The sequence below is a fragment of the Myotis lucifugus genome, unplaced genomic scaffold (genome assembly GCF_000147115.1).
Source record: "Myotis lucifugus unplaced genomic scaffold, Myoluc2.0 scaffold_18, whole genome shotgun sequence".
NCBI classification, from domain to species: Eukaryota; Metazoa; Chordata; class Mammalia; order Chiroptera; family Vespertilionidae; genus Myotis; species Myotis lucifugus.
Window position 1 is genome coordinate 10393569 of NW_005871066.1, and position 27632 is coordinate 10421200.

The 27632-nt window shown below is 41.7% G+C and overlaps 1 protein-coding gene across 1 annotated transcript in view; it reads right to left on the reverse strand.

Annotated features, from left to right (window-relative positions):
• Window positions 1–27632, reverse strand: part of LHFPL3 (LHFPL tetraspan subfamily member 3) — a 455301-nt gene that overhangs the window by 107479 nt on the left and 320190 nt on the right. Inside the window, exon 2 of the mRNA XM_014452825.2 lies at window positions 23493–23729. Within this exon, the coding sequence (XP_014308311.1) occupies window positions 23493–23729 (237 nt within the window). The remainder of the gene's footprint in view (window positions 1–23492; window positions 23730–27632) is intronic.

The window sequence follows — 27632 nt, forward strand, 5'->3', positions numbered from 1 at the left end:
GCCTACCGCCCCCTTTCCAGAAAAAATATTACTCAGTCCCTGGAAATTATTTTTTAAAAATTTTAATAGCAGCTACTCATCGCCCCCAAATGCACCTGTGGCCATCACCGCCCCCCTGGATCGCTGCAGCGCCTACCAGGGGGCGGTAGCGCCCACTTTGGGAATCACTGCTTTATACTGTAAAGCCAAGAACTGACCATGGAGGTATCTGCTACCACTAGCATCCACCACTCCATCGATATCCCCTCACCAACTGTGGTGTGAGGCCTCCAGCTTTTGAGGTGAGCCCTGCTCATTGCTGCAGCGTGCAGCTAACCATGCATGGGATTGAGTGGGGTTCAGGGAGGTAGTCTGCATACGCCCACCATATCCACCTTGACTTCTTTCCCCTCAAACTAGGTCCAGTCAGCTTATGCTCATTTCAACCAAAGCACTCATCAACACCCCCACATGACTGACAGGCTCTTGCATATGCTGCAATGGAGCCACTAGGCTTCTTTCAATGAGAGATCCAGAGACAGCCACCTCAGAGACCAATAGAGAAACAAGGACAAGGTCTGGCTAAGGTTGGGACAGTGTGGTCTTTACAATGTTTCTCCTGTCCTTTTTCAACACTTTTCCTGCTCAATTACTTGCCAACAGGCCCAGAACTTAAGATATGGGTGCTTCCTATATGAATGGAGATAACGGTAGAAGAGTTAACAAAGAGACTGGATTATTTCTTGTATAATCACAATTCTGAATTGTAGTCTTGGGCAACAGCAGGTCTTTACTATATCATGCAATGCCTGGGACCCTACCCTTCCCTCCCTCTTTCATCTTCAGTTCAGGCCACTTGCCTCACTGAAGGCCCACCTCTTCCTTGGATCTGGGGGCAGATTTCAGGAGCCCTGAATTAGCGTTAGGTTACCTCAACAATGTGTTGCTAGGCTGTGTGGGCTCACGGAAAGAGGAGCATTGAATGTGAATCCTTTGCTTTGCCACTTATTAGTGAGGGAACTTAAGCAAGAGTGGGATCCCTATGAACTTCGGGTGCTTGTCCAAAATGGAATAATAATGCTTGCGTAGATATTGGTGAGAATTACTGTGCCATAGTAAATACCAAGCCCTTTGCAACAGTGCCTGGCACATGGACGATGCCTATTAAATATTAGCTTCTTTAGGCCTGAGTTTTCATATCTGTGGGCTCAATCATGTTTCTGAAGCTCCACTTTGGCTAAATTGATCCTTATCTTATTGTCCTTGGTATAGCTGTGTCAGTTTCCCACCATCTTCTTATTCTCGCCAAGACCCAAATATCCTTTTCCCCCTCTCCCTCTACCCTTCATCTCCAATACTGTATTTAGTTCTATGACTAGCTATCTGCTACCCAGCTGCCTGCCTGCACAGATATGGGACATTTTTGAGATTCCCCATTACACACATCACTGTTTCAATGATCATGGCATTATAGTTTGCTACTGCTTGCCTGAGCTACTACATGCTATTTGTCATATTACTCTCTGGACACCAAGTTCCACCTGCCTTTTTCTTGTCACTTATAGTTGGGTTTCTGTTTTTCCCTCCTGCTACTTTCCATCTCCCCCTTGTTCCCCTGCCCCCCTTGCTCTAGTGAATAGAGCTACTCCCGGGCCCTGGATATTATCCCCTCATGCCAGGTATGTTTTCGGATATGAAACAGATACTTAGAGGTCCTTGTTGCTCAAAGTGTGATGCACTGACATCACCTGAAACTTATTCACAATAAGAATCTGCATTTTGCACGATTCCTAGGTGATTCATCGGAACATGAACGTTTGAGAAGCACTGTGTGCAAGGCGATGTGCCAGGTTAGAGAATCCGTTGGTCTGTCTGGCAAAGTCTATCAACCTTCCTCCTTGTGATATTCTAGAGACGAATGGCTGCTTCCTAATGTGGTTTGCTGGCAGTTCTATCAGAAGGACTGCACAATGGCATTCTGTGTCTTTTCATCCAGGGCACGGGCTTTGTGTTTTAAGGAGGGAGTCTAGGCTTGTCTCAAGATGCAATCGAATAAAAATTCCGGTAGGCTATGTGTTTAAAGAAATCCACTGCAAGGCAGTTCTACTCGCTTCTGAGTCAAATGAAATGAAAGGATTCTGCATGTATGCACTGCACCATAACAAGAACTCTTCAAGTCTGACTTTTAAACTTATGGCTTTTCCCTCTTTCCACTCCAGCCTTCCCAAGCCTTCTTTTCACCAGTTCTCTGAAACCAGTACCGAGGTACGGAGCAGGGCACATGATCCTGGAGGAAACACACGGTGGGGGAAGCTTCGACAAATGGCAGGTATTTTTGGTGACGTGATGGAACTAGTGGCCTTTCCTCCTAATGTTTTTGTTCAAAACATGTCTTTGTGCTATTGGGGCATTACAATTCTTATTCGTTTTCATTTATACAGATACACCAGACTCCACCAGTTAGCATTAGGTTACCTCATCAATGTAACCTGATGCTCACCAGTTTGAGAACCACCCTTTCCCTTTTTAAAAACTCTAAGTGCTACAAGGATGAACTATTCTAAAATTAAAAACAAACAAACACCCACATCAATGAATCCATATCCAGATAAGGAAACAGGCTCACTGCATCTGCTATGAAAGGTGGAGGCTGGGAGTGAAGTTGAGAGACCTAGTGGTCTCTTCAGCCTAATGGCCCCACACCACCTTACTCCCACATATACTGTCATTAGACTGAAAACACCCGCAGGCCTGCCTCTCGTGTCTGTCTCGAACACCCAGATGTTACCCACATTCCTGATGAAGGCTCTAATGAAGATGACTTCCATTCTCGGCACCAGTATCAGTTTGACCTGTTCCTACCCAATCAGCACACCTGGGTTTGCCGTCATCTCATGAAAATGATGGGCTCTATGTTGTGCATCAGGTAATCTGTTGTTTTTCTTCAGATGTGACAGGATTGGGGAGAAGGGAGGGCTTAAAAGTCATTTAAGATAAATAAGAGGAATGAAAAAAACCCACTCTTGTAAGAATGAAAAGCACTATAGGTCAATGGCTAGAAAAATTGAAAGTGCCCTCACGCCACTTAATAAATCAAGAGATGGTGGAACTTACAATTAGGTAAAAAATGTAAATCATTTCTTGCTTCTTGAGCACAGCAGTGATGGTTAAGATATAATAAGTTAAAATTCAGACTCCAATCAGAGTTTTCTAAGCTGTGATGAATACACAGTGACTGTCACTTGCCTTTAAAAAATGCCACCAAGAAAACATTTGATAATGTAGCTGCATCTTAAATAAAAGATACTGCATACATTTTTCAAAAGCAAGTAGTGATGATTTAGAAGTGCGTGTGTTTTAGAAAAGACTACCAAATGTATGCATGATATAAGACATTCACTTGCATAATTTCCTCTTCCCTGCAGGAACTGAGTGAGGAGGTAAATGCCTCCCTACTTGTAAAAAAGTACTTATGTTCAATGATTTGTTATAAATGAATCAAAAGGTTCATAATGAGTGGATCTATCCCAGTCCATATATGTGGTAGCCAACTTTAGCTGACTAAGAGAACAACAATGGGCAAATTTATAAGTCAAAGTTTGGTTTTTGGCCCAACCAGTGTGGCTCGATGGTTGAGCATTGATCTATGAGCCAGGAAGTCACGGTTCAATTCCTGGTCAGGGCACATGCCAGGGTTGTGGGCTTGATCCCCACTGGGGGACGAGGAGGCAGCCAATCAATAATTCATTCTCATTATTGATGTTTCTATCTCTCTCCCTCTTCCTTCCTCTCTGAAATAAATACAGAATATATTAAAAAATAGTTTGGTTTCTGGCAGCACAGGGAAGCATCATTATTAGCGTAAGACAGATAGATCCCTATTTAAGGCATCAAATCTAGTATATACAGCAGAGGTTCTGAAAGTGTGGTCCCTGGACTAGCAACATCAGCATGTCCTAGGAACTTGTTAAAATGTAAATTCCCAGGCCCCATCTTCACTTGCTGAATCATAAACTGTGGGAGCAGGCCCATCAACCAGTGTTTTAACAAGACCTCCAGGTGATTTGGATGTTCACCAGTTTGAGAACTGCTGCTTCCCAGAGATGTCTAAGTGGAAAACATGACACACTGGAAAGCGCCAGGACTCTGGAGCCCAGCCTGAGTTCCCTCCCCACTTTGCCAAGACCAGCTGTGTGACCTTGGCAAGTCCTTGGTCTTCCTAAATATTCATCCCACCACCCCCGCCCTGCAAAACGAGAACCACTTCCTCTCCTGCTGTAGGGCAAATGAGAGGACCTAAGTCTTTGTTCATATAGTAGCTCAGAAAGCTTCCCCTCTTTCCTTCCCTGTAGCTGGGTTCCTGCTGGGTGGTCCAGCAGATGAGATTCATCAGTATTCGTGGAAACTTAAGAGCATGTTCCCATACGCACGGACATCACTCAGCGAAAGTTAGACACCTTGTATTAGGCGGGCTGCCCGCTGTGTAGGCCTGTGCTGTCCTATCCAGGAGCCACTGGCCATGTGTGGCCATTGAGCACTTGAAATGTGCATCTGAATTTGAGGTGAGCTGCAAGTACAAAATACACACTGGATTTTTAAGACTTAGTATGAAAAAAAGTAAAGTATTTAATTTACATTTTTTATATTGATTACATGTTGAATTGGACGTTTGGATATATTGGGTTAAATAAATATATTCTTAAAATTAATTCCATCTTTTTAAAAACTTTAAAGAAAGTGTGGCTATAAGGAAATGTGAAAGTATGTATGTGGCTCATAGGACATTTCTGGTGGACAGTGCTGGTCTAAACACTCTGAGGGCCACTGTATTGTCCTCATGCCACACCCAGGGGACAAGGGGAGAGCCTTCTGCTAAAAATTGCTTACTACCTTCTTTGCTACAAAGTCTACAACTTCTGTGGGATGAATTGTTCCACATTATCATTTTTGCATCATTTTGTAGCTGCAAAGGAGTCCACAGTGTTATCATTGGTGATTCCTCACAAGACGTCTCTGCTAAACTGAGACACATTAACGTGATCATTATTTAAAGGCCAGTGGAAGCCTTCACAGACACACAGCCTCACACAGTGGTGAAATGAGATTGCAAAGGGATAACAAGAACAGCACACCAGAAGGTGGGACGGGGAGCCGAGGCAAGCGTGAGGCTAACTCGGAATAACTTGGGCTTGTTAATAATGTCCACGCCTAAGGCAAGTTCACGAAGAGGCCCCAGCCCATCCGGCATCACCCTCTCCCCCTTCCCACCATGCTTTCTTTCAGGCAGAATCTGAGACTGAGACTTGATGAACCCTTCAGACATTTTTAAAAGTCAGTTTTCAGAAATGAGAGCTCTTTAAGCATCAGCCCACTCTATCTTCGCCTGCTACCAAAAGACAGCAAAAGGCAACTTCCTCAGATGTGTATTTGCCTTCAGTTCCACTTAAAAATCAGCTCAGGAAATCATCTGTCAATTATCTGTATTAGAGAGAAACATTCATGGAATTACCCAAGTTGAGATGTCTTAAATGACCATTTTGTATTTGCCTCTCTTAAATTATTCAAGACAACACAAGCCTGCTCTAATCGCTAAAAAGATTTTAGGGTTAAGGAAACTGGGCACTCTGTACTTTAAATATTTAGTCTTATTTAAAAAACCCAACTCTTCCAGGAGACACAGAGAGCATTCTAAGAACAGAAAGAAGCCCTCAGTGTGAGCATCCAGGAGGATTATGTGCATGTCTGATGCCTCTTTTGGGTGATGTTTCCCCATTAAAAGCAACCAATGACCCAAGGAATGGATCAGGTGGTAAAAATAGATGAATCAATGCCTGTCAAACTGCCCTTGCAATATGTGTAATACCTGATCGTGCTTTCATTTCAAGTTTTTTGTTTTTTGTTTCAGTGGGGTGCAGAAAGTCCCAGTTAGTTAAGTTCAAGTAAATATTAAGCTCCTGCTGTTGCCAGACACTATGCCAGTCACTGAGGGTGCAGAACTGAAAGAGACACAGTCCTAGTTCGAGTGTGGACTGAAACAAAAATAAATGACACCTCCTCAATTTTGTATTTACGTTTTGTCGATGCCAGGCTGTAGCTGTTGATCTTAGTATGGGCATCAACATTAGGCTAGTACAGTGGTCGGCAAACCGATTAGTCAACAGAGCCAAATATCAACAGTACAACGATTGAAATTTATTTTGAGAGCCACATTTTTTAAACTTAAACTATATAGGTAGGTACATTGTTATTAACTTAATTAGGGTACTCCTAAGCTGGCCTTTGCTAAAAACGTCCTCAATCTGAGGGGTCGACCTCAGCGAACGTACTCCCACTTCTTCTAACGCCACTTCTTCAAAATAGACTCGCCCAGGCCGAAAACCGACTTCTGCGCATGGGTCACGAAGTTTCAATCGCACTGTACGTGCGCGCCCACACGTGGTATTTTGTGGAAGAGCCACACTCAAGGGGCCAAAGAGCCGCATGTGGCTCGCGAGCCGCGGTTTGCCGACCACTGGGCTAGTAAGTCTATCAAAGGTTCAGAGTAAGGTATGGTTACTTAAAGGTTAGGGACAAATTTTGCAAAAACTTGTGATTTCATTTCAGTCCTTAGTTAACTTCTCCACATTTGCTCTGGATTCAATAACGTGTTTTGTTTTTTTTTATATCCCAAAAAAGCACTATCTACTTTAAGGACAGATTGACAACCCCCTGTACCTCCCATGCCCAGAGTCCATAGTAAAAGACTTGTCTGTCCTTTGTTACCAACTGTATTAAAGCTCATGTTCATCGAGGCTTCGGCCATAGTGTGTGTGGGTATTTCTGTCTGAGAGAAGGGGAGTTTCCTGGGTGGGCATGCTGGTTCGTCCCCTGGCATTCAAGCAGTTTTTCTGTTTTTCCAGGTAGGATGTGTTCCCTCTTTCTTGTCATCCATAAGTATGTGGCTCATATTGACTGTATGAATGGTCCTAATTCTTCTTCTTTCCTATCCTTTGGCATGTAATTTTGCAGTGCCTTCTTCCTGTGGGTGGGGTATGATTTCTCATGGCCACAGGACTCACTTTGACTAATGAGACTTCAGCAGCTGTGACACGGTGGAGGCTTCAACCATCCTTGTGTTACTGAGGTTGAATTTTCTGTGCCCGTCATCACCACAGGAAGGACATTCTAGCCCAGTGGTTCTCAACCTTCCTAATGCCGCGACCCTTTAATACAGTTCCTCATGTTGTGGTGACCCCCAATTTCATTGTTACAAATTGAACATAATTAAAGCCTAGTGATTAATCACAAAAACAATATGTAATTATATATGTGTTTTCCGGTGGTCTTAGGCGACCCCTGTGAAAGGGTTGTTCGACCCCCAAAAGGGTCGAGACCCACAGGTTGAGAACTGCTGTTCTAGCCTATTCATTCCAGGAAGAAGATGAGAGACACGTGGAGCAGAAACACCCCAGACAGATCTAACGCAGATGCTCTAGATTTGTAGGAATGATAAATGATTGTCTCCTCGAGACACTGAGTGTTGGGATGGTTTGTACACAGCAATAACTGACTGAGACACTCCCTGTCCCCTCACCACCACAGGCCCCAGATCCTCCCTTTTCTATTCCATAGGCTTCTTTCTTACCTAATGTCACTCTGTCCTAACACCTGATGGCAAAAGTGGGACCTTCTGTGGTACTGAGAAAATGGAGGAGAATATAAGGGGAGGAAACAAGGGCAGAGAGAAGACTGGTGCCAACTGTGAGATTTTCATGGGAAAGATGGAAAACTTAATTGTCACCATGCTCAGCCTGCTCCTATATCAACTCCCTCATCTCCTTTCTCTCCCCTAGGCCTTATTTCCTACCCTTAGTTCTTTATGTTCCCACAATCAATTATAATTATTGCTAACATGTACTGAATGCTAAACTATATATATGCTAGACACTGAATTAACTGCTTTACTTGGATTCTATCCTTTAAGCCTCACTATGATGCTGTAAGATACATAATATGATCTACATTTTACACTTGTGGAAGCCTCCGAGACATCATGTGATTTGCCACAAATCCACAGCTAGTAAGTGGTGCAGCTGAGGTGCTCATCTAGGCAATTCCGGTGTCAGAGGCATGCTCTCACCCCTATACCACACCTCCTCTTCTTGTTGAATCCCCTTTATTTCCATTTCCCAGTGCCATTCTTCTTCCCCATCCAGAAGCAACCATTCATGTATGTTTTTATTTGACTATACTTTTACACAATGTGGATGGTTGTGGGGGGGGGGGATGCATTATATTTAATTTACATATGATATTTTAGTACCTATCTTATTGTTTCCTTTTTCACTAAGTATCCATTTTTAAAATCCATCCATTTGCTATGTGTTCATTGAACTTGTCATCTTTGACCTGCTACATAAGAGTCTATGATTTCTACTCACCTAGAATGGTTGCTCCCATCCACACCACCCACAGACAGAGCATGGAGGCGAATCCCTGCCTGCCATCCTGTCTAATATCTGCCAGCCTGGAAGGTGTAAATTATGCTGTTTTACTTTATGTTTCTCTAATTAGCAATGGCTTGGGGGCATTTCTTCACACACTGTTGCAGTTTTTGAGTTTCCTCTGCTACAAACTGTTCATCATCTTTGCTCATTTTGTAACTGGGTTATTTTCTCTTATTAATTCGGAGGAATTCCTTGCTTATTCTAGATACTTGTTGGTTTAAAACATTCCAAATAACTTCTCCTAATCTTTCACTTTGGGTTTGTTTAAATTATTCTTTATAAATAGAAGCTCTATTTTTTTAAAAACACTTTAACTGCATATATATAATTCAGCCACCTTTTGGGTAAAGGACTGAAGAAGTGAGCAAAGCAGTGGGAGAATCAATAATAGTTGCTTGAGAATATAGGCTGCCTGAGGATCAGGACACATTATCCCTGTGAAAAGCAACTGCTAAAATCTACCATTAAGCTCTAATGTCAAGCAACTGATTACCCTCACCCCAAACTGAGCTTTCCTCCATTATCACCCCTCTCCCAATGATAAAGCCAGCTGGAATATAACCAAGTAAACATGTGGTGGCTTTTTAAAACATCAAGGACCTCTCAGAGACAGAAATAAGCAACCTAAAGGCTTCTGAAACACCCCCACAAATTATATAAAAAGTGAGTCCCTCCCTCACTCAGTTGTCAGCAACATGGCATGGAAACCACTTCCCTTTTGCTCACCACCCTGTGCCCTGTGCACCCAGCAGGCACTCCATAAATATTTATTGGATAAGATGCCTTTGTTAATAGTTTTTGTAATTCCTTAAAACAGTCAGCTGCCCAGACAAAAGCTCATAATATCAAAATAGGAACACTAGAATTCAGGGCCTGTCACTAGCTCATTGCACAGAGCAGGCTACCAATAGGAACTCATCAACTAAAACTCAAGTTTCAGTAGGGATGAGAAGCGTGGTGTCTCTGTATAGAGTATCGCCACTGCCCCAAAGAATAAATAAATCCCTCCCCCACATTGTTTTTCAAAATGCTTTCTTGAAAAAAGTGCTTCCTTTCCATTAATAAAATTTATTAAAAAAAATAAAAGTGAATTGACATAAATAAAAAACATAACTGAGAGTAGATCGCCTAGCTCAATCCTTGAAGGATCTCATTTATTTAGCAGGTCACGTAAGCAAAAGGATGATTATCTATGGCTTTTGTGCAAATACATTTCCTTCTTGAAGGGTAGAGATTTTAAATTCCTGTTAGGGCACCGCACACCCACACACTCATTAATAAGCCCATGGTTCTCCTCTCCTCCGTCAATAAGTGTTATTTTTTTAACCAAAACTCTGCAGTCAGGAGTCCATCAGGGTAAAACGAAATAAAAAAGATTTGGGAAGATTTTGTTTTCATTTATATGGTTTAACACATTGGCTTCAAAGGAGTTGGCCAAGTTCCTTGAGCAGCACCCCACTCTGGTCTCAACTCTCCCCTAAGAGAGGGTTCAGAGACGTGGCCCCAGGACTACCTGGCCAGGAGTCCAAAGCCCTGGAGGTTCTGGTGGTGGTGGTGGCGGTAACCAAAGTCTCCAGAGAACAGAAGTCCTACTTTGATGTAATTCAATTTGTATATATAATTTTTTTTTTTGGCCCTCTGGTTTATGTCTTTAAAGTTTTGTTTAAAAATTCTTCCACACTTCAGTTGTCAGAGTTTTTAAAAAACATTTTTTTGTCTTATTAACTCCATGGGTTTACATTACTATTGCTTCCTTTAAAAATTTTTATTGATTTCAGAGAGGAAGGGAGAGGGAGAAAGAGATAGAAACATCAATGATGACATAGAACCATTGATCGGCTGCCTCCTGCATGCCCCCTACTGGAGATTGAACCTGGGACCCTTCAGTCTGCAGGCCGTCGCTCTATCCACGGAGCCAAACCAGCTAGGGCTCTATTGCATCCTTTTAAAATGCTTTGCTGAAATAACCTTGTTTCTATAATATTGTGAGTGAAATGTGCTTTGGTGGGCAGATCCAAGAACTTTGTTGTATATATCAACTGTTTCTATGAAAAATATGTGATGTGAGTTCCAAAACACAACCTACAAGTGAACTTTTGGAGTAGAGTCTATTTATGCACTGAAGATTGCCAGGTTATGTATGTAAAGAAATTCTGAAGTAGTAGCACTGGTCTGGCTATGACCATTGGCCTCAGTCTCATTACACTAGAATCACAGTGTTACTCTGATTATAAATGACTTAGAACAGTGTGGCTTCATGTGTGATCCTCAAATCAATTGCATCACATGTACTTGAATGTGCTTATTAAAGCTCATAGAATGTACAGCACCAAGAGTGAACCCTAATGTAAACTATGGACTTCAGTTGATAATAATGGATCAGTGTTGGTTCATTGATTTTAACAAATGAGCCACACTGATGTGGTATGTTGATAGTGGGGAACGCTGTGTGTATTGGGGAGGGGGCCTGTGGGAACTCTACTTTCTGCTTAATTTTGCTGTAAGCCTGAAACTTCTCTAAAAAATAAAGTTTATTAATTAAATAAATACCAGAGGTATTCCTTAGAACTTCATTTCATTTAAAATAAACATCCCAGGTAAATACTATTAAATTACTATTGCTGCCTTTTAAAATTTTTAGAAATTTGATAGCTATTACCTGACAATTATTATTTAAATAAAAAAAATAAGATGCTGTAGGTGTTACCTAGTGGGTATGAATTAGCTAATAAAGAAGGTATCAATCAGTACAGAGTGCATCAGGAGAGAAAAGCGTTTTTGAACAATGGGAAAAGAGTCTCCTGTGATTTGTTTTAACTTCTAATAATTGTATTACTCATGTTTGTTTGACACATGAATTTTATTTGTCATGTTTATGGTGAGAAAAGATGTGTTCTAACCAAAACACGACAACCTAGCGGCACTAAATTTTTATCTACCTGCAGAATTAAAGTGATCATATCCTCCTATACTCAGGGGATTCTCGTCTTTATTGCCTCCTCTGCCTGGGTAGAGTCCCTTCCCTCCATCCCTTTTGAAGGACACCTCTCAGAGACATTTTTTAAGGCTCAGGTTTGTCCCTCATCTGTCCAGCAGTGCAGTGACAGAATTCTTAGCTGGGTTGAAAATAGTAACTTTGTAAGGAACAAGTCACATGTCCATCAAAGGAACATGGGCTCTCCTTGGTGACTCACTGAATTTATAGAGCCAGCTACACAGTTTGAGCTCTCTGGATGAGATTCCCCCCCACACACCATGCTCCTAATCCCAAGATATAGGCATTTGTAGAAAGATTGTTAACAACAAAACCAAACCCTCAACCAACAAACGAAACCTCACCAGTCTTATTAAAAATATTTGTAAAGGTATCAGATGAAAAAATCATATTTAAGCATGTAGAGGGAGCAATCTCTTGATCTTCATGAGGCCTCCATTATGATGCAGAGTTGTAGGAACAAAGGGAGACAACAGGGCAAAGTTGTTAGGGCATGGGCTCTGTGCCACATGAATCATGACATGTAAATGACACTATATGTGTCTGCCAAGTAAAATCAAAGCTCTAAAAATAGCAACAGCTGCCCTAGCCAGGTTGGCTCAGTGGATAGAGCATTGGCTTGTGGACTGAAGGGTCCCAGGTTCGATTCTGGCCAAGGGCACATGCCTGGGTTGCGGGCTCGATCCCTAGTAGGGGCCATGCAGGAGACAGCCTATCAATGATTCTCTCTCATCGTTAATGTTTCTCTCTCTCTCTCCCTCTCCCTTCCTCTCTGAAATCAATAAAAATAGATTAAAAAAATAAAATAGCAATAGCTGATATGTGCCAGAAGTCGTGACAGACAGTTTACATGAGTTATCTTATGTTGTTTTTACAAAATCTCTATGAGGCCGGTTCTATTCATGTGCTTACAGACAAGAATGCTGAGGCTTAGAGAGGTTTGCCCAAGTTCATAGAGCTAGCAGGTGGCAAAAATCAATTTCCAGGGCTGGTAGCAAGCACTGTTTCCATAAAGGGCAGCAATGGAACTATATCAGAAAGATGATTATTTAGTCTATTATTGAATGAAACTTTTTATTTTTTATTTTTTTTAAAATTAAATCTTTATTGTTCAGATTATTACATTAGTTACTCTTTTTTCCCACCATAACTCCCCTCCACCCAGTTCCAACCCCACCCTCTGCCCTCACTCCCCACCCACTGTCCTCATCCATAGGTGCACGATTGTTGTCTAATCTCTTCACTCACCCCCACACCCCTTTCTCCCCCCGCCCAGAATAGTCAGTCCATTCCCTTTCTATGTCCCTGATTCTATTACAATCACCAGTTCATCAGATTATTTATTCACTTGATTTTTAGATTCACTTGTTGATAGATGTGTATTTGTTGTTCATAATTTGTATCTTTACCTTTTTCTTCTTCTTCCTCTTCTTACAGGATACCTTTCAGCATTTCATATAATACTGGTTTGGTGGTGATGAACTCCTTTAGCTTTTTCTTATCTGTGAAGCTCTTTATCTGGCCTTCACTTCTGAATGATAGCTTTGCTGGATAAAGTAGTCTTGGTTGTAGGTTCTTGGTATTCATCACTTTGAATATTTCTTGCCATTCCCTTCTGGCCTGCAAAGTTTCTGTTGAGAAATCAGCTGACAGTCGTATGGGTACTCCCTTGTAGGTAACTGATTTTCTTTCTCTTGCTGCTTTTAGGATTCTCTCTTTGTCTTTTGCTCTTGGCATTTTAATTATGATGTGTCTTGGTGTGGTCCTCTTTGGATTCCTTTTGTTTGGGGTTCTCTGCGCTTCCTGGACTTGGAAGTCTATTCCTTTCACCAGGTAGGGGAAGTTTTCTGTCATTATTTCTTCAAATAGGTTTTCAATATCTTGCTCTCTCTCATCTTCTGGCACCCCTATAATTCGGATGTTGGTACGCTTGAAGTTGTCCCAGAGGCTCCTTACACTATCTTCATATTTTCGGATTCTTTTTTCATTTTGCTTTTCTGGTTGGGTGTTTTTTGCTTCTTCGTATTTCAAATCTTTGACTTGATCCTTGCGACCCTCTGGTCTGCTGTTGGGAGTCTGTATAATATTCTTTATTTCAGTCAGTGTATGCTTAATTTCTAGTTGGTCCTTTATCACAACATCGAGGGTCTCATTAGATTTCTTGAGGATCTCACTACATTTATCGGCGGTCTTACCAGTCTTTTCGAGGGCTTCTAAACAGTTCTTTAAAGACCTTAAAAGTGTGGTTTTGAACTCTATATCCAACAGTTTGCTTTCCTCCAATTCTGTCGTTTGTGTCCTGTTTCTTTGTCTCGGCATTTTTTTATGCTTCGCTGTGTCGATAGAGTGCCTTTCTGTGCTAAGTGTCCCAATTACCTAAGGTAGACACTCTTGGTGCACCCCCTTGTGGGCTTTGTGCACAGTCTTGTTGTGGTTAAGCCTTGATTGTTGTAGTTATCACTGTGAGGAATTGACCTCCAGGTCAATTGGCTGTGAGAATCAGCTGTGTCTGCAGTGGGAGAACTTCTGTGCTGGAGACACCCCTCTGGGGCTAGACTTGCTTCGATGGGGCTTTGGTGCTCACTGAGTCTGCCTCCTGAGTGTGTCTTTTATGGTTCCACGGAGCTTAAAGCTGGATGGTCCCACTCTGACCTCTGGGCTTCCTGGCTCCTGGATCTCTAGGGAGGTGCTAATCTAGCCTTTGCCTGAGGCTATCCAGCAAAAGCCTCCCTGCAGGGCTTGGGCGGGGCGGGTCCCACGGGATCAACAGGGCGGGGTTAGCAATTATGGCTGCTCTCAGTCTTGCCCTCAGAGGCTCTGCTTCTCAGTGTCCCAGTAGTCGCTGCAAGCCCCACGGAGAGAAAGCTGCCCTAGGGTTCTGAGCGATGCCAGACAGTCCCGCTTCTCCCGTATGAGTCTGGGTCCTTAGAGACTCGCCCGGAACTGGAGCTCAGAGCCTGAGACTCCCTCCCGATTGAAAACAACCGCGCCCTCAGCCTCCAGCCCGCTCCACATGCACTCCGAACCTTAGTATTTTACTTCAGCACTGCGCCTCCTCTGAGCCTCGGTATGCTTTTCTCTTTCCTCCTAGTTGTAGAACATCCACTCAGCCAGCTTTCCTGTGGTTCTGGATGATGTCCGTTCCGTCTTTTAGTTGTATTTTTGAAGTGGTTGTTCGAGGCAGCAAACTCCCGTGTTTACCTATGCCGCCATCTTGGTTTCTCTATTGAATGAAACTTGACTGTGTGTCAAGTTTCTAGTTATAAAAATTCAGACTGAGGAGTGTTTTTTATTTCTCCTCTCTGTGCCTCAGCTTCCTCATTTGCACTGGGTGAACCCACTGGTCCTCAACCCTGGCTGCACACCAGAACCTCTTGGGGAGTTTTCATACCTGCATCCACCTCACGCTGACTGAACTAGACTCTCTGGGTGGTGATCAAGCGCTGAAATCCTTGCTTTAAAGCTCCCTAGGTGATTGTGAAGAACAAAATGATTTCTGGCTCTAAATGTCACCACTCTGTGATTGTACTTCAACATTCCTTTCGCTTGATCCTCAGTGGAGATGAGAGGAGAGAGCTGGTCATTATCAGCTCTCCCCAACATCTGAAGAGTAATTAAGCTCACCACTAAGATTTTTCTCTAGGTTGACCCTTCCAAAAAAACATTAACACAGTTACTCATGCTTTTAGAAGATTTTCCTGAAAAAGGAACTTCAAGAAGCTTCATCTGCTACCATGTACCGACCTATACAGCATCTTTGGGCCCCACTTACCAAGGTCAGGACAGACTTTTTTCTTTTGAAATGGATGAACTTGAAACAGAGAGACCAACCGCATTTCTCTTACCTGGACAGTCACAGACTGTCTGGCTCGGTTTGCACTTTGGCACAAAAGGCCAGGCTCTGGTGAAGAACTATCAGGCCAGCAGATGGAGTTTGCTCTGTGACTACTGGGCTTTCCGCCTTCTCTGGGACAAGGGACAGTTGTTTTAGATTTTCTTTGGAAGCCGCCCCCTAACGAGGGCCCTGGGTCAGCTCCTGCTTTCAGGGAGTGCTGCTGCCTCACCTGCCGCCCGTTGGGCTCTATCCACCTCCCGCCTGGGCTTCTCTCCGGTGACCCGTCTATCTAGTGGTTTTGTCAGAACATATGTTGGGGTGGCGGACATTAACTCCACTGTTGCTTTTCTCCCTGGTTGAATTCTGCCCTCCAGATCTCTTGACAACATCGTCACTCTCGCTTTTGTGGGTTTTGACAGCACATCGACTTGCAGACAGCAATCGAGTGGTAGCTGCCAGGATTCACATTTAAGTTCCTGATTATTCCAGGCACATCATCAAAGGTGACAGGCTGAAGTTGGGTTAGAGAGATGATATCTACTCAGGCCAAACTGACTCTTCTCCCCAGATTTGAGGCCCAGATAATCCTGGGCAGTAAAGCAGGAAGAAAAAACATCAGTGAAATGCATAAATACAGCGCTTGCTGACTATGAGCTGGCCAACTGACTGTGAAGATATGGTTCAAGGGCGATAATGCCGGAATTACGGTGACTTTTCCCCCAAACATTTTCTCGAGTTTAGATTTTGAATAGGCTGCTCTAAAATGAATGCCTTAGCAACGAGAACTCCCTCCCTCCTATCACTCTTCCTTGTCCTTACACCACACATACTTACTGTATATTTCATTTTTTCATAGTTTTGTTCTCCTTTGTTTAATACTAATACTGTTTTTTCCCCATAAGCTGATATTTTTAAGGCCTTCCAGCAGATGAAACCTTCTATGTCAAATTGTCCTTGGGATGCAGTCTTTGCTTATTATAGCATCATCTTTCACTGGTGCTGGAGTAGGTCGGCTGCCAGGGAATGGCATTCACTCATTTTACACAGAGTGACACCAACCAAGTGCCCTCATGAAGCCACAGATGTAAGAACAGGACTGGATCTCAGAAATATGACCTAGTACCTATAGCACTAAATGTCTTCCCTAAAGAGACTTGGGGCAAACGCTGTGTCACTCATTTTGGAATCCCCGCTGCCTGTCACTAGGTGTGGCATGCTTGAAGCACACAAGAAATGTTTGGTGAGTTGAATGCCATAGTTTTACCCATTGATTATCACACAGTTAAGTGCACAGTACTTTTTTGTGGCTGTTGAAATAAGGCCTAAAGAGGTGCAGTGATCTGCCTAAAATGTCAGTGACAGTAATATTGTTCTAACATACCACTCCTTGATGCTTTAAAAATATGTGTATCTATGTGCAATGTGCAGGTAAATTTATTTCCTTTGCCATCAATGAAGGGACAAACTGCTTCATGTACAGAAGACACTAAGTGGGGTCATGCATTAGATACTCACATATTTTTTTCATGAAACAGATTCAATAAAAACAGTAACAAGTGCTCAACTATATTAAGCGCTTACTAATATATCCTAGGAATGATCACACTAGAGATAACAGGTAAGATATACTCCTTAGAGAGAAAAATAAAATTTGTAGGATTTTAGGGGGTCATGTTTTGTGAAGCTCTAGGAGACAACACATATTTCTGTAAACTTAACCTCAACACATTCATCTCAGCTGTATTTTGCTGGGCACTGTGTTCTTACCAGCCTACCAGAAGTTTAGAACATGTTTCTACATTGTGAGAGGTAAGTGAAGTGACAGGTTACATTTTCATTGTGTTCTTTGACCTCACAATGGCATCACTGAACATGTAGCAAGGATGTAAAGATCCACTCTGCCAAAAAAGTTCTATGTATGTTAAAAAACAAGTCTGAGAGGGAAGCAGAGGCCTAAGGAGATTCGACTAGAATTAAAATAAAGACTTCACATAGAAGGTGTATCTTAATAGGGCACATGGATAAGAACCAGAGATTCTATGATAAGTAGGAGAGAAGCTAGAGGGGCTCATTGTTGGGACACTAACCAGATGCACGAAGAAAATAAACTACTTTGGAGTACTGATGGGGGAGAACATTTTTTTCATAGGCTTATTTGGGGTCTAGAAGTTTAAATGTGTAGATGAAAAAACTAGAAATGACATATTTGCCCTGAAATCAAAAGCAATTTAATGAGCAAGTTTGTATTGCCTATTAAAATAAAACTGTAATTTTCAAAAGGCATAATTGATCACTAATTAGCTTCAAATACTGAGGTGTGTACCAGAACGTAGAGATATGAAATTAGACTCAGTCTTATAAAAGAAAAAAGAATTGGCCACAGATGAGTAATTTAGTAAGAAATATAATCCATAAACCTCGGCTGTGTCTTATGAAGGTCATGATACTCCCTGTTTTCAGTTCTCATGATGATTCTATTAAAAGGGAGAAGGCAAGAGATGGAAGAGGTAAGAGATGAACGTGATAGGTTTTAACCAAACCAGAATGCTTCATAAAGTTATGCTGAAAGGCTGGCTGAAAATTAACTGGTAGGGCTAAATCTTGAACATCATGACTTTGTTGTATAAGGTTTTTTATTTTTTATTCCTACCTCCTTGCTTTCTTCTAGCTGGTTTGATATTTACCCAGAGATCCTTTCTCAGGGACTGAAAAGATCAATCCTCATCTCAAGGACTGAAAAGATCACTGAAATGTCAAAACTACTTTGGCCATTGAAGTAGAGTGGATAATAGAGCATGTGACAGCCATTCAGATTCAGCATTGCCTTTGCCCTCACATTCCTAAACCACATTTGACTTTAAGTCCACTAATTGGAGAAGGCTGAGAGGAAGATACTGACTTTGAGGATATCATTCGAGGTTGGGTACAGGTTAAAGAGAGAGCCCCCTCTTTGAGCGCACCATGGTGCATTCATGATCTCAATGTGTATTTGTTGAATGGACCATAGTCAATCTCAGAAGTTCAGATGTTCTCCAAGTTACCTCTAGACCTGGGTAAATTGAAGGAGACCATCTCCAGCAATGCATCCATGAGTGACTCTTGTAAAGTTCTCTTCTTTCCACCACTCCTTTGTATGTCCTCTCCCTCTGCTCTTCGCCACCAGGGATGGTCCTCTACCTTGGTTGTTTGGGTAGGTAGTAGACAATACTGACAACACGGGGGGTCCCAGATGCCCAGCAAGATAAATGTGTAACTAACCATTATAGATACAATATCTGTTTCTAAAGAAGTCAATAGCTTAAGGTAGAAGAGGGAGTAGCAATGAGTGGACATTAAAAGCAGGCATATTTCAACTTAAAGGAAACAAGAACTTTCTAAGATCTGTGCAACAATGAAATGACCTTATGAGAAAAACATTAGAATAGACTCATTCATTCATTCAATAATTCACTCATTCAACACATCATTATTGAGCTCCCACACATGCCAGGCATTATTCTAGGACAGTGGTTTTCAATTGGTATGCTACAAAAAAATTTTTAAACATGCAATACCTGACTATTTTTATTGGTAGGACTGATTGAAAATTTACTGGTAGGGCTAAGTCTTGAACATCATGACTTTGTTGTATAAGGTTTTTTTATTTTTTATTCCTCCCTCCTTGCTTTCTTCTAGCTGGTTTGATATTTACCCAGAGATCCCTTCTCAAGGACTGAAAAGATCAATCCTCATCTCAAGGACTGAAAAGATCATTGAAATGTCAAAACTACTTTGGCCATTGAAGTAGAGTGGATAATAGAGCATGTGACAGCCATTCAGATTCAGCACTGCCTTTGCCCTCACATTCCTAAACCACATTTGACTTTAAGTCCACTAATTGGAGAAGGATCAGAAGAAGGTATTGAGGGTCTTTCCCCTTAGATTGTCAAGTAAAAAAAATGACAACAGCCAACACAACAATAGCCATCTGTTGTGAATGAATCAAACTCATACCTTTTTTGGGGAGTCAGATTGCCAAAAATATATTATACTTGCCACAAGACTTTATTAATTAGTTTATGTGTGCCATGAGATGAAAAAGGTTGGAAATCGCTGTTCTAGCAGTAGTGAACAAAAGAGGCATAGATCCCTGCCATTGTAAAGCTTTACTGGGGGAAGGTAGACAACAAGAAAAAAGAGTTAAAATATATCGTGGGTTAGATGAAATAAATGTAAAGCCTATATACATATTGACTATATATTGCTCCCACACACATGCTTTTGTTGGACTCTTCCAACCCTATGGAGGAAGCAGGACTTGGTATTATTATTCTTCCCATTTTAAAGATGGTGAAGAGGCTCTGAGATGTTAAGGGACTTGCTCAAAGTCATGTGACTCATATGTGCTGGAGTTGAGATCAGAAACAAAGTTTTTATCTCTAATCTGGGGCTCCATTCACTGTCAAGGTGTCCACATGGACACCACATGGTATGAGAATCTAGTGAGGCAAGGAGGCTCCTCTGCTGTGGGTCAGAGTTTCTAAATTTGACTAATTTTACTCCCCGCCCCCCAATATATTTTAAATATATTTTTATTGATGTTAGAGAGGAAGGGAGAGGGAGAGAGAGAGTTAGAAATATCAGCAATGACAATCACTGATTGGCTGCTTCCTGCATGCCCCCTACTGGGGATCAAGCCTACAACCCAGCATGTGCCCTTGACTGGAATCGAACCCATGAACTTTCAGTCCGCAGGCTGACGTTCTATCCACTGAGACAAACCAGCCAGGACCCAAAAAATATTTTTATTCATTTCAGAGAGGAAGGGAATGGGAGAGATAGAAACATCAATGATGAGAGAGAATTATTGATAGGCTGCCTCCTGCATGGCCCCCATTGGAGATCAAGCCCACTATCCAGGCATGTGCCCTCACCAGGAATCGAATTGTGACCTCATGGTTCATAGGTCAATGCTCAACCACTGAGCCACTGCGGCTGGGCTCATTTTACTCTTGGTGATGTGAGTGAATGGGGCTGTGACAGCACGGTTCCGTGGGTAGGTATATGGTTGAGGGAGAAACTCTAGACAGACTTCCACTTGATCTTTATCTTTCCCTTCCCTAGTCACCCATGCATTGCTAACAAGTCCCAAAAAAGCCTTTAGTGTGTTCACTGCTCCGAGGGTAGGAGCTCTTTCCACCCTCGAAGTGTACTCAAAGGACACCTTTGAAGGTATTCCCCAAATTGAAATATTTTACTGCTGGGAGAAGCCCCAGATGCCATTTAGACAGCCTGCACTGAGGGAGCTTAATTCTGGGCTAGTAAGATGTGGTGCAAGTTGCAAGGCTCCTCAGGGCTGTCAGAGAGAGAGCACTAGCTCTGGGTGGTTGCAAGCTCTTCCCACTACACCACGCTGCCGCTCACCGTGGGGGCCTGGCCTGGCACGGCACAAATTCCGAAGCCTTTCTCACTTAGTTAAATAAAATAAATTTATCCTAACTCCCTTTATTAGAGCATTAAGAAGAGCTTAAGCCACTTAATAAATAAACGGTAGCTGGAGTCACCTCTTGATGGATAATCATGTTTTCTCATTTGCAGTGCAAGTACCAGAAGACAAAGTGACTTTAAAATGGCTGGGAGAGTCCCAGTGATCTGATAACAATTCCAGAGACCACATACACAAGTGAAGAACAGACCTCTTTAAAAGTGGTGTCTGACAAGGTAAGAGATACTTGTGGCGCAGAAGCTATGGAGAATGTAATTATTTACCCTTTTACAACTAACGCAAGAAGTTGAAAATAGAGCTTTCATTTCAAACCCTTTGTATCTGGATGAAACTTTAATTTTACATAATTAAATTGACTTCACAGTTCAGTGTGTTAAAATATGCAATTAAGCAGCATATCAGGGTTAAATGCCTACTGTGGTTGGTTCATTTAGAAATCATGCTGCCGAACTCCCAAACAAGAATGAACACCTGCCTGTCCACTGTTATCCCCAGAGCCAGGGACAGCACACAGCCTGCAGGGTGACTCCCCAAACTCAGAGTCGGCAGTAGAGTTTGCATACATAAGCTCCTACATAAAGTTAGTTGGATATTTAGAGTTTTCACTTCTCTTTGTTTTTCAGTGTTTTTTCTTTTATGAGAAAATATTCTGGGACTTGAAGGAGCATCATAGATTATTAACTTTATCTCTTACAGAAGTTCCTTCTAAAACAACACTGCATCATCAAAATTGTTGCTTTCTGTTGTATGTTCAAACTCATTCCAATTTTGCCATTTCACATTTTAGGATACATTTCAGCTAAAGACCTCTTTTAATTTAACTTTGCACTCCTGGAAAAGGAGGGCTTAAAGAATGTTGTGGGAGGTGTTGAAGGGGGACACTGAAATGGTCTTGGGGTGAGTTGACTGGGAATTTATCTTAAGGAGCAGTGGTCTAGTGGTCTATATAGATGGAGTCATTCACAGTGTACCTCCCCCTCATTTTCCCTTTGAAGAGCACCTCTGTGATGGTTAATTTATGGCTCAGCGGTACCCTATATTCCCTTTCATTTTAACACTCTGAGTGGAAAATTGTTCAATTAGAACTGTGTTCTCTTCCCTTCTTTAGTATATTCTGGAATTCATGTAACAGTGACTCTTGTTTTGTCCATTGGGTGGTTGTTGGGAAGGACTCATCAACCTAAGCAATATCCTTGCAATGACATATGGGAAATCTGAACCCATTTGGTGGCTTCTTCAGACAAATGGGGAAGTATGTTGTTGCTACATTAATTATAAAAACCACAAAAAGAATATATGATCATGACATGAGACCACTTAGGACGTGAGACCACTTAAGACAAACTTCTTTGAATCAGGGGAATACGCAATATTTGTAGGTTTATTCTCTCTATGTTGTTTCTGTTACTTATTATAGGATACTAGAGGTCCAGAGCACGAAAATTCATGCACTGAAGGGGTGAGGGGTGTCCCTCAGCCTGGCCTGTGCCCTCACACAGTCTGGGAGCCCTCAGGGGATGTCTGACTGATGCAGGGATCGGGCCTAAGCTGCAGTCTGGCCTCCCTTTGCGGGAGGCAACCAGGCAGGCGATCAGGGGATGGTGCCGGCTGGCAAGTGGCTGGCCCTGCCCCCCCATCGCCCCTTCGCCTCCACTGGTTGCCGCTGCCCCTCTCCCCCATCGCCGACCCCTCCCTCTGCCCTCTGGCATGCACCTTGGCTGGCCTGGCACCGCCTGCTCACCGGCCCTGCCCCCCGCCGAACCGTCGTTCCACCATTAGGTCTATTTGCATATTAGTCTTTTATTATATAGGATAAGTTGCTAGGATGATCAACAGACCATAAAACTGGAAGACTATAAAAGATAATACAGAGTGTATGGTGATATAATGTATATAAGAATGCATGATGTTTTACTCTTTTGCGTCAAGGCTTGAGATATGGTATTATTTGCTTCCATGATACCAGAAGGCATGATGGAGTTACAAAACTCTTATAAAATTTTGTGAGTTTGATTTGCCTCTGTCTCATTGCATTGCCTTGGAACCCAAAAGGGGCTTTGATGACCAAGGGATATCTTTGTAGTTTTATCAGAAAAAATTAATAGTGAAAAAGTATGTTTTAATAAGTTAAAAGTTATATTACTATATCCACACAAATCGTAAACACACCCATTTATAATCAATTTCATAATTACAAATTATTCTTATTTTATCAGCTATTTCCTCCCTTATAATCTATAGATTAATGGTATTTAGTTTGGGTTATCGCATGCACTTGAAAGTCATAAAATTACTGTTTAGTGAAACTATGTTCATGCAAAAACATACAAAATCACTGATTGGTCTTCCCTCAAGCAATCTAACTTTGGAAGTTTCAACATGGAACAAGCGTTTATATAATACCAAATAATAAACACTACTTTGCACAGCAACTATAAATCTTACACCATTTCTCAGAAACATGCATGTTTGATTTTCTTCAAGGCTTAGGATTCTGGTCTCATTGTATACAGAGCCTATTGTACAAAGATCTGAGCTGCCTGCAGAGTAGAGCTACTGGTATCTTACAGAGTTCCAGGTAAAGGAATTCTAGTTATGAATAAAAGTGTGGCACAATTGAATGCTTCACCAGTGTGGTCTGATACTCTCTGCTACTCTATTAAATCTGATTTGATACCGCTACTGATTTTAATCCTTCAGATACAATCTTACCTTTGTTTTCAGCCTTCAGTTCCTCAGCCATCAAGCTGTCTTGTCGGTTACCAAGCACAAATGCCAGAAACGAGAGGATCAGGGCATCCAGGATCCCAATAATAGCCAGGATGTACGCCCAGCGGACAGAGCAAGCCCCGAGGGTGTACTTGTCTGTCTTTTCTCCACACATCCGTTTTACTTCTTCTGAATCCCAGCCATCGGGGAAGATCATACAGCCAAGCACAAGGCAGGCAGCTGAGAGAGAGAGGGCAAAAACAAAAAGAAAACGAAAGGAGTTAACATAAATTTAAAAAAACCCAACATTTTAAATGTGCCCTTGACCGAAATCGAACCTGAGACTCTTCAGTGCTCAAGCCGACGCTCAATCCATTGAGCCAAACCAGCTACATTTTATTTTAGCATCCTACCTGGGATGGATATTCCCCTGCCCCTTACTTTAACTTAAAAGCAGCCACTCCCCACCCCCAAAGGGGACATCTGGCCCAACTGGCATGGTTCAGTGGCTGAGCGTTGACCTTTGAACCAGGAGGTCACGGTTGGATTCCCAGGTTGCAGGCTTGATCCCTAGTAGGGCTTGTGCAGTAGGTAGCTGATCAATGTTCTCTCTCATCATTGATGTTTCTATCTCTTTCTCCCTTTCCCTTCCTCTCTGAAATCAATAAAAAAGAATATATATATAAAAGGGGGACATCTGTAATACTTTCAACAATAAAGATAAGTTTTTAAAAAAAGCAGCCCAGAGCCCTGTAGGAATGCACTTCAGAGCGAGCCCAGGCATACTGAGAGAAGTGAAGGGATGTTGATCTGTAAGAAAATACAAAAATATTGAATTTTGGTGTTTATTTGTATAAGGCTTCCATTGTAAATAGAAATCATATGTAGAAGAAATCATAACACCACAGAAGGATAATTCAATGCTGGCTTTGAAGAGCTGTGACAGAGCCAGATAAGGGACTAGGATAACATGGACAATGCCAGAGGGTATATTGACTTTGAGTCACAGCAACATATAATTTTATGTTGTGATCTCTGAAACACACACACAGAAAACTTTCTTGAAACCGTAGTTTCCACATGCAATTTACTCTGATATTGTCTATCCTACTCTCTGTTCTATTTCATTTTTTAAAAGGCTGAAAAGCACTGCAACATGGTGTGGCACCACTGAGTTTTATGGGAATTCAGAAATTTAAGGATAATACTTGTATTCTTTAGTGTGTCTGTGGGGTTTCCCAACCACCTCAACAAACAGTACCTTGACTCTGACTCAATTCTGACACTATCTACCTAGAGATAGCACCAGATTCCACAGGTCACGGGACTGCTCCCCCCTCCCCCCCCCATGCCAGTCTCAATCCCAGATTATTACCTGTGTTCTGATAACTGGCTACAAACTGTAGGTTCCAATGACCCCTCCAAGGCAGGATGCCAATGGGAAATCTAGGTCAGTACTTCTGTCTCACTGGCTATATAAATCAGAGGTTCCCGGACCCCTTTCTCATGTTCCGTTAATTTACTAGAGCAGCTCACAGAACTCAGGGAAGCATTTTACTTACTAGATTACTGGTTTATTACAAAAGTATCTATTTAACTCAGAAACAGCCAGAACAGATGTGTAGGGCAGGGTATGGGAAAGGAGCAGAGCCTCCATGCCTTGTCCTGGTGCACCACTTCCAGCACCTCCACATGTTCACCAATCCGGAACTCTCCCAACTCCATCCTTTGGGGCTTCTATGGAGGCTTCCCAGGCATGAGTGATTAAGACATTGGCCATTGGGGACTGATTCAACCTCCAGCCTCTTCCTACTACAAAGAAGACAAGGGGATGGGACTGAAAGTTCCAACCCTCTAATCACATGTTGGTTCTCCTGACAACCAACCCCCATCCTTAGGTGAGTTCCTAAAGTCACCTTATTCACATAGCAAGAAACATCTTTTAGAAGCTCTATGCCAGGAACAATGGAAGAAGACCAAATACATGTTTCTTATTATAAATCACAATATCACAATTGCCCATCTTTGAACTCCCATAGCTGTTGACTGTACCTACCTTAGAATCCCTGTTACTTTTTATATTTGTTATTTATTTGCAAATATTACCTCAATTAATAGACTATAAGCTTTCTGAGCAAAGAGTCTTTTGTCAGTCATCATATTCACACTACGGTGTCGGGTGAATTTCCCGCCAAAATATAAGATGGCGCGGGCAATTATTTAGGTTTCCCGCGCAAAATCAGAGTTAGTTTAAACACGTAATAATATTCACAAAACTCAAAACTAAAGACGTCCGGACACAAGAAGTATTTCTCAATAACTATTCTCTTTGCATGGTGAGATATCCAGGGATATCGGTTATAAAATGAGAAAACAATACATTGGTACCCTAACGGTATTGTACTCGACCAGCGCCATAAAGTGTTCTCTACTTACAAGGGATTTTTATGATACCTATTACCCCAATGGGTATGAAACGGTTCGCATACGCAGGTAGGTATCTTTGTGAACGGCAAACAAACAAATATTTGGTAATACGCAGTTACAATCGGCCCGAGTTTACATGTTTCCCGCACTCCACCGCAAATCTATATGAACCGAGTTAAGACGGCTCCCGCGGAGTACGCGCAATTCACGCGAGCCGACCTAACTCGTTTCCCGCACTCCAAGTGTTCATAGCACCTTATACATAGCTGGCATTAAAATACTTTTGAATGGGGGAGTGAATGAATGAATATATGAATTATAATGGTTAGATAGTATACTCTAAATATAGTTTATAGAAGTCAATATCACAACTACTCAAGGTCACAAAAACTATAAAAGTTCTAGTTACAGAGACAATTTTGTTATGACTAGATAGCAGATTATAAGTACTTGAAAGAAGAATAATTAGAAAAAAGTGAAGTTAATGATATAAAATATTTTCAAATTCCTGTTCTCTTTGAATCTCTCAGCACTCTATACCAACATTCTCTCTAAGGCATTGTCTAGCAATAACAATGTATGTATTTAAAAAATATGTGGCATTCGTGAGCGAAAATTCATTTTATTTGAGAAGACATAGAAGATCTTTGAATCCAAACCATGGTTCAGAAAAATCACCTCTAAGGATGCTATGCTCCTTGGAATACTTAAAAAATATTCTAAATGCTTTTTTACATATTAAATAATTTTGTCTATGAGAAAATTAGTTTCTTATAAAGAAAAAAATCAAATATTTTTCTTTTATGAATGGGAATCCCTTGGAGAATGACTTATAGCTTTAGTAATAGAAATCTCCATTGACTAGTTTAGGCAAATTATTGGACATCCCAGGACAAGTTCACTGGAACAGGATGTTTGTGGAATGGTGACATCAACAAAGACATCTGTTCTCAAAGACATCTTCTTTTGCACTCAGGGTAGACTGACTATATTAAAAGTTTCCATTTATGGAAACTTAGAAATTGGGATAAAAAGAACGGAGGCAGAATTAGCACTCTGAAACTAAAACTATAGAACAATGGCAATTCTTTGTTCCCTGTCTTCAAAGTCTATTTTAAGTGAAGAATCTGAAAAAAAAAAGATATAATATACAATTGTGCTTAGTTTTATGTTGTTATAAAATTAGAATTTTAAAAATGAAGTTCTTATTTTCCATAGTCTAAGGGTGTTGGCTGTTCAGAGAAATCTTAATATAAGAACTGGGCTAACAAGGTCAGGGTTTGGTCTCCTGGGGAAACCAAACCCAGGGTTAGGTCTCCCCCCCGCCCCCAGCAGCCGTGTACTCCAGGTGTCCTTCTGGCCACAAGGCACTGGAATATGTGTTGGACTCTTTGCTCCCTTTTTGTTTGCCTGCTCTTAAAGTGACAGATATAATATTTTTATAATTTATATGTTTGGAAAATCTCAATGCTTATATAATAGGGTACTGAAAAATAAAACAATTGCATTAAAAAGTGTTCAAAACGTGCCTTGACCAGTTTGGCTCAGTGGCTAGGCAGCGGTGGGCAAACTTTTTGACTCGAGGGCCACAATGGGTTCTTAAACTGGACCAGAGGCCGTAACAAAGCATGGATGGAGTGTTTGTGTGACTAATATAAATTCAAAGTAAACCTCATTACTAAAGGGTACGGTCTTTTTTTTTTTTTTTTTTAGTTT